This window comes from Cynara cardunculus, unplaced genomic scaffold, assembly GCF_001531365.2.
Source record: "Cynara cardunculus var. scolymus isolate 2C unplaced genomic scaffold, CcrdV1 Un_Scaffold_2357, whole genome shotgun sequence".
Taxonomy (NCBI): Eukaryota; Viridiplantae; Streptophyta; class Magnoliopsida; order Asterales; family Asteraceae; genus Cynara; species Cynara cardunculus.
In genome coordinates, this window is record NW_020201059.1 from 61598 (window position 1) to 69202 (window position 7605).

At 33.3% G+C, this 7605-nt stretch overlaps 2 protein-coding genes across 2 annotated transcripts in view; both read right to left on the bottom strand.

Moving 5' to 3' along the window:
• The window catches only part of LOC112503003 (geraniol 8-hydroxylase-like), a 2674-nt gene extending 2397 nt beyond the window's left edge, over nucleotides 1–277 (bottom strand). The window contains exon 1 of the mRNA XM_025107055.1: nucleotides 36–277. Within this exon, the coding sequence (XP_024962823.1) occupies nucleotides 36–191 (156 nt within the window). The 5' untranslated portion in view covers nucleotides 192–277. The remainder of the gene's footprint in view (nucleotides 1–35) is intronic.
• A 4983-nt stretch (nucleotides 278–5260) lies between these two features.
• LOC112503001 lies at nucleotides 5261–7115 on the bottom strand. Its single transcript, XM_025107053.1, has 5 exons — nucleotides 6954–7115; nucleotides 6675–6854; nucleotides 6427–6584; nucleotides 6125–6182; nucleotides 5261–5779 (listed from the first exon to the last, which is right to left on the bottom strand). Exons 1-5 carry the CDS (start codon nucleotides 7113–7115, stop codon nucleotides 5261–5263), a joined length of 1077 nt encoding a protein of 358 aa, XP_024962821.1.
• Nucleotides 7116–7605: the final 490 nt, after the last annotated feature.

Sequence of the window (7605 nt, forward strand, 5' to 3'; positions counted from 1 at the left end):
GTTTTGGAGAAGGCGGCAAGGGAGTGGTGCGGTTTGTCTCCGAGTTTGAAGATGCTTCCGATGATCGGAAGTGGGTATGGGCCGGGCGGCAGACGCGTGGCAACACCGGACCTTCGACGGCCGGATTGGATAAAAAAGAAATAAAAGAAGGTGAAAATGGAGAGAGAGATGAGGATCATCGTATACTCCATCTTGTCGTTGTCCTACTTAACTGAACCATATGTGATGGTTGGGTTATACTTTTATAGTGGTTGGGTTATACTTTTATAGTGGTGGTCCTTGTTGCATTCCAAAATAGAAAAAAATGAGTAAACTACATTTTCCATCCTTGTAGTTTATTCAAGGTAATTTTGGTCCCTATAATTTAAAATCTACGTTTTTAGTTATTTGGCCTTTTGTTTTATTTTTCCTTTTGTTCCTTGACTAACGTCCATTGTTAAAAACTCATGCACCATTAAAATTACCAACATGATCCTCATAGAAAATGGTCATATAACAAAAAACGACTATTTTATTGTAATTTATAATATGATCATTAAATTTTTTAAACTATTGATGTGTATGGATTTTTTAATTTTGAATTTATTATTTATACACCGATAAATTTTAATTTAATTTATTTTACTTCTTTATCTTTTTCAATTTTCATTTTAAACCTTTATTATATAAGAAAATGTTATGACCGGGTTGTTTTTAAATTGGTTTGAAAGTTGATGGAGGTTTTTGGTTAGTTGTGAAAAGTTGAAGGGTGCATTTTAAATATTGGGTTTAATTTTTTTTATTAAAATCTCCCGTGCCACATGTGGAAGATAATATATTATATATATATATATATACATAAGTGGATGAGGTTTCGAACAAAAAAAATTAAAAAGAAAAGATTACACATGTTTTAATTGTTCAAGGTGAGTTTTTGTTAAAAAATAAGGTGAGTTTTTGTTAAAAAATATTGAAATGCTTTTGTTAAGAAATAAGTTGGGTTATGGTTTTAGTTAGTTTTTGGTATGTTAATTGTTATTTGTTGGTCAATTTTTTTTAAGATTGACTTACGGTCGGGTTACTATCAATTAGAAGTTCGAGAAGAAGATGTGACAAGAACTTCTTTTTGTACCAGATATGGGCACCATGAGTTTTTAGTAATGCTTTTTGGTTTAACAAATGACCAACAACGTTCATGGATTTGATGAACAAAGTATGTGATCAATATCTTGATAAATTTGTTATTGTCTTTATCGATGATTATATTTTTATATACTCACGGTCTGAATGGAACACACAGATCATCTTTGTTTAATCTTAGAACTCTGAAAAAGAAAAAGTTATACGCAAAATTGTCAAAATGTGAACTTTGGTTGAGGGATGTGTAGTTCTTGGGACATGTGGTTTAGGAAGCAGACATTAAAGTTGATCCAGTTAAAATTGAAGTCACTGAAAAATGGAAAGCACCACAAACACCAACGGAAATCAAAAGTTTTCTTGATTTGGTCGGATATTATAAAAAAATTATACAAGACTTTTCTCGTATCGCAACGCCTCTAACAAGGTTCACGAAAAAGAATTTGAATGGAAAGAAGCACAATCTAACAACTTTCCAATTGTTGAAAGATAGATTGTGTAGCGCATTTTATCGCAACCAAAAGGTTCAAACGACTTTGTGGTTTATGATGTTTTGAAGTTGGGTTTGGCATGTATTCTAATGCAACGTGAGGAAGTTATTGCCTATGTTTCAAGACAATTGAAAGGTCAAGAATTCCAGTATCCCACGCACGATATTGAACTTGATACCGTTGTTTTTGCCTTAAACATTTGGAGACATTATCTGTTGGGACCCACATGTCAAATTTTCACCGATCATAAAAGTTTGCAACATCTATTTAATCAAAAGGAATTAAATATGAGGCAATGACAATGGTTAAAACTAGTAAATGATTATGATTTTGAAACTCTATATCATTCTGGAAAAGCGAACATAATGACGGATGCACTAAGTCGTAAAGATAAGAGTGAAATGATTAAACTTGTTGCATTACGAGCCGAAATAGTTCAAAATATTCTTAATGAGTTATTAAATTGTCAGAATGAGGCCCTAAAGGAAGAAAATATAAAGACAGAGCGAATCGGTGGAACGACATCGAGTCTAGTGAAAGATAGCCGTGAGATTTTGTGTTTTGAAGATAGAGTGTGGGTACCCTGTTTTGGTAAGAACCGAGAGCTGGTGTTAGACGAAATCTATAAGTCTTTATATTCAATTCATCATGGTACTAATAAAATGTATAAAGATTTGAAACCATTATATTAGTGATCGGGTTTAAGGAAAGATATTGCTCAATATATGGAACGTTGTCTTACATCTCTACAAGTGAAAGTAGAACATCAGTGACCTTACATAGGTTTGCAATCATTAAAAATTCCGATGTCGAAATGGGATTACATCACGATGGATTTCATAACGAAACTATCGAGAACACCAAAAGGTTATGATGCTATTTGGGTTATTGTAGATCGTTTAACAAAATCTACACATTTTCTACCAATCAAATAAATGTATTCGTTGGAAAGATTAGCAAAGATATATATCGATGAAATTGTAACTCGACACCAATGTTCCATTATCGATTATATCAGATAGGGACAATCGATTTACATCAAGGTTATGGGGAAGGTTTCAAAAAGAGATGGGATCTCAAATAAGGTTAAATACGACTTATCATCCCCAAACTGACGGACATAGTGAGCGAACAATTCAAACTCTTGAAGATGTGTTGCTTGCTTGTATTATCGAATTTGGAGGTTCGTTGGAAAATTACTTAGTGGAAAAGGAAATGATCGAGCGATGACAACCATGAGGTGGGCTTGGAAGCAACCATCCTTTGAAGAAAGCGTAATAGCTCACTGGTTTAGCTCCATGGCACGAAAAATGTATCAGGGCTCAAGTGATTCACCGAAGCGACGAGACCTTGAAAGCAGTTTTTTTCAGTGTTAGTAGCATTATGTCAATCGAGGAAGGTCTTATTCTTATGGGGAAGAGTGAACACTATGACTGGTGGGGCCCCCCCTTATTTGAGTTCGCACGTGAGAATCGTATCATCAAAAAGACATTGACTGGACTTGAGAGCATTCTCATTGAGTAGGTATGATCGCCAATAACTTGACTTTGATTTCACTCCGTCTTACCCAAATTTATGAATTGTGTCATATAAGGATCATGATAGATTACTTTTGTCATATTGATCATCAGTCAAGGAGGCGAGTTAGGCTAGAGTAGGCAACTAGTCCATCCTTGCTAGAACAATTGACTACCAGACTTGTATACATGAATCAAAGAGACATAGGCTCTATCGATAAGAGCCGAGTTGAAGAAGCAAATAGCTTAGCTATTAGTTAAAAGACTCTGTATGGGATGCTCTTTCCATAGAGTGATAAATAGAGGGATCTTGCTTTCTAAAAGCCATATTCAGGTAGAAGGCAGTATGCAGTCAGGCAGTAGATGACGCTAGAGAGGGATTTGTCAAAGCACGGATAGGAACTCTACCATGATATAATCTCTCTCATTCAAAAAGCGCTATCAAATTCGTTGTCCCAATAGCTTCGTTCAGGAGCGAACAACCACTAAATTGCTTGTTAAATGGAGGAGCGRAAGGGGCAAAGTCAACGACTGAGGCCAGAAGGTATGTGAAAGTAGAAGCCAGGGAAAGGCTTCGAGCTTCTATAAAACTCACTTCGCTCTCTCCGCTTACACGATACACTCCCAACAAAAATAAGATGATGAGATCTTTAGTTGATACCATCGTTCGACTTGTGATCAATCAATAGAAAGAGTGGTGACCCCTCATGGAATTTCTCATACAACAAGAAAGCAAAGAAAAAAGAAGCAGCAAGCCCTAATCTCTTATAGCGATAGCGCACCCCCTTATTGTTTTATCTGCTAACAACACCCAAACTCGTTTCTCTAGAAATGCTCAGCTGGATAAATTCACTTATTTCACACAATTCTTCTGGTTTGGAGGGTTTTTCCTCTGTTCGGAACAACTTTCTTTCTCTTAAATTCTAGTCATAAATGGAGAAAAATTGTATGAAATAACACGTAATGCACTAGTTTTTAGAGATCTCGCAAATTAGAGAGTTCTCAAAAGAAGTCCCATATATATTATATTTGCATTGCAAAGACAGTTAATATCGTGAGTAGCTCTTTAAAACTTAAATATTTCATTTCTTTCTGTATATTTATCTGATTTGTATTTTAATTTTTATATGAAACAAAAAAGGAGACAAAAAGAAGAAGTATCAACAATATAAGATTGGGAATTTTTCAAAAAAATAAAATAAAATATCAATGAAAACACCGATGAAATTTGAATATTTTTTACTACGATTTACTTTGCATTGAAATCTAATTTTCTTTATCCCATTAGGGGCGAGAGTTGAAATTTTGTTTTAGAAAATCATGTGAAGTAAATAGATTTGTTCTTGTGATTTATATGTTATTAGTCTTTTTATCTGCAAATGGCATTAAAAATAGAGCCACAATTTCAAAAAGCAACAATTAACATGCAAACATCCTTTGGGTTGTACACTTCAATTTTATATCTTGAACAAACATTTGTAGAAAGTAGTAACACTTATACAACTTGTTTGAAGTACGTATATCTGATTTGGTTTGTTTTTCTTATGTCTTTTTAGTTTAAAAAGAAATCAAAGAAGAAATTATACCAAACATTCAAGGCATGGCGTTTTCTATAACAATTGTATTTATGGGATTGTGGTTAATATATTAATGTTAATTGATTTCAGTTGTATGCTTAATTGAATACTAATTATAGGTTGATGTTAATGGTTGATTGATGTCAACTTAGATATGAATATTTGTGGTGATTCATTAGGTATGTGTTACAGTAGACAGATTTGTTAATTCCAATTGATTTGAATTATTCTTTGGTAAATTATATATTCCAGTTTATTTGTTCTTAATTTGTCATGTTCTGTCTTGAGCGTGCTTACAAATTAATTCTTTATCAATTGATTTGGTATTTTGTTTAGATCAGGGACGGACCTAGAAAACTTTTCAAACGGTGGCACCATATAATTAATATAATATAATATAATATACATCTAAAAATAATTACAAAAAATATGGTTTTTATAGTACCTATAAACAACTCCTAAACTTGTACCCGACGCGTATTCATCTTTTGAAAACGGTCAATATATACCCAAAAATAATTTCACAAAGTATGGTTTTTATAGAATTGACAAAGAACTCCTAAATTTTTCCACGACGTGTCTTCATGTTTTGGAAACGATCAATGACATCTTCGTTTTTAACATTACTACGTGCTTCCTTTTCTATGGCACAAATGAGGGCAAAATTGAAAAAGTTATCACCAATTCGATTATATAAATCTGTCTTGACAAACTTCATCGCCAAAAAGCATCTTTCAACCGTAGCAGTTGCAACAGGAAAAACCAGTGTTAGTTTCAATAACCGGTAGACTAAAGGATGAGAAAGATGCTTTCTTGTTGCCACCATCAATCTGGTGAGGTCTGCAATACCGTTTAAGTTGGCAAAACTGACATAATTATAAACAGAATGATAGTAGATGTCAAGTTCGTGCTCAAGAATGATCCTTTCCTTGTCTTCAAAATCTTGGGGATACATCTGACTCAACTTCAATAGGCTTAATTTGTTAAACTGAGAAAATGAATTGCGTGGATTCAAAGCTGCCATATTTTGAAGCAAGTCGGTACTTATCTCATCAAAACGATCACCAAACTCTCGGATCTACATATCCAAAACAGTGTTGAATATATCATAGTTATAATAATGTTGATTGTTAATGTTCATTCTTTTCCTTGAGTTTCTTGTATTAACATAAGCTTCAGCCATATCCAACTTGACAATCATATGCTTATCACAAAAAGAGTAGCATTTCTCCAAAACTTCATCAAACCCATTTTCTCTCAACATTTGTAATTGACCTTTGGTTGTTCTTATCAAATCAATAGCTTCCAAGATGTCTTCATCTTTCCTTTGAAGAGCTTGAGGCAATTAATTTGTTCCCTAAGATCGTTGATATCAAGTGCATATAAAACACAAATTCAAATGTTTTTAAGTATGATAAAAGACCTCTTGCTTGAAGCCGACTAGCTCCATTATCATCATCATCTTCGATATATTCAAGCACCTTTATAACATTTGGAAACAAAGCAATCAAACTCACGATTGTTTTAAGATGATATTCCATCGTGTATCTCCAGCTCGTACAAGGGAAATCTTTTGGTTTAACCCCTTACCAGTCTCAATTTCGTTATTTCCAATTTCTTTTTGAATTCTCTCTTTGTGACTTTCTCGTAACATATCTTTTCGTTTGCAAGAAGAGTTTACAACAACAACAACCAACGCAAACAAATCAAAGAAGTCCTTAATACCTTCGTGTTTTTCTTGCAACCGCCACAACTACTAACTGAAGTTGATGGGCAAAAGAATGTATATAAAATGCCGAGTCATTATCACTCAAGATCAAAGCTTTCAACCCATTAAACTTACCACTCATATTTCTAGCATCATCATAATCTTGTCCTCTTACCTATTTTAAAGATAAATTAAGCCATTTAGCCAAATATTCAATGATATAGTTACAACTTAAAGTAAATAAATTATTAAGAAACCTTCTTACCTTTGTAAAACTCAATCCATGTTTTGCAAATAAAGCAACCAGGGCAGATTTAAGACTTAAAGCAGACAATATGAATTCCTCCGCCACAAATGCATCTGTCCTATGATTCCCACCTTGGTCTCTGGACAAGTAACAAGGCAAATAATATGCTCTATCTATTTTAACACTGTATTCCAACCACTGAAATTGATCAAACCAAGTAACAACAAACCGTCTTGCTTTAGCCCCTATAACTTTGGTTGGAAAGATGTGACCTCGTGGTTGACAAGGACCCCTTACCAAGTATTTTCGTCTAATTTCATCTCTTTGATTTGGGTTATAAGTTATAATTTTTGGTCTCTCTGATGGATCCCAAGGAAGATCGTTAACATCAATCACATTGTTGGATGCATCATTATTACCGGTTGATGGTGAAGTTTTTCGTTTCAAATATTTTTTCATAATGAATGAGTAATGTAAATCTAAATAATGAAGCAATGATAAGTAATCAGTAATGAGTAATGTAAATCAGTAAATCTAATCAACATCTGAAGACTAAACATCATAAACTAAACTAAGTAATCAACTAATGAATTGATCAATGATCATTGTCAAAAAGACAAAAACAATCATGAATTCAACAGTGAACAGTTCAACTAAAGCCTTCAACTTCAACAATTCAACAGTCATGAATTTTATTCAAGCAGTCAACAGTTCAATTTTATTCAATCATCATCAAATTCAAGAGTTAACCTAAGAGTAATCACTAATCAAGTAATCAACTAAAACTACTTAACAGTCTTAACTACAACTAATTACTAGAACAATGTAAAATTGTATTGACGATCAACAAATAAGTAATCTAAGACTAAGATTAAGAGTAAAAATGGATTCCTAAAATGGGGAGATCTGAAAATAGAGATCAAAGTCACCAAATAGCCATGTAGCAAGT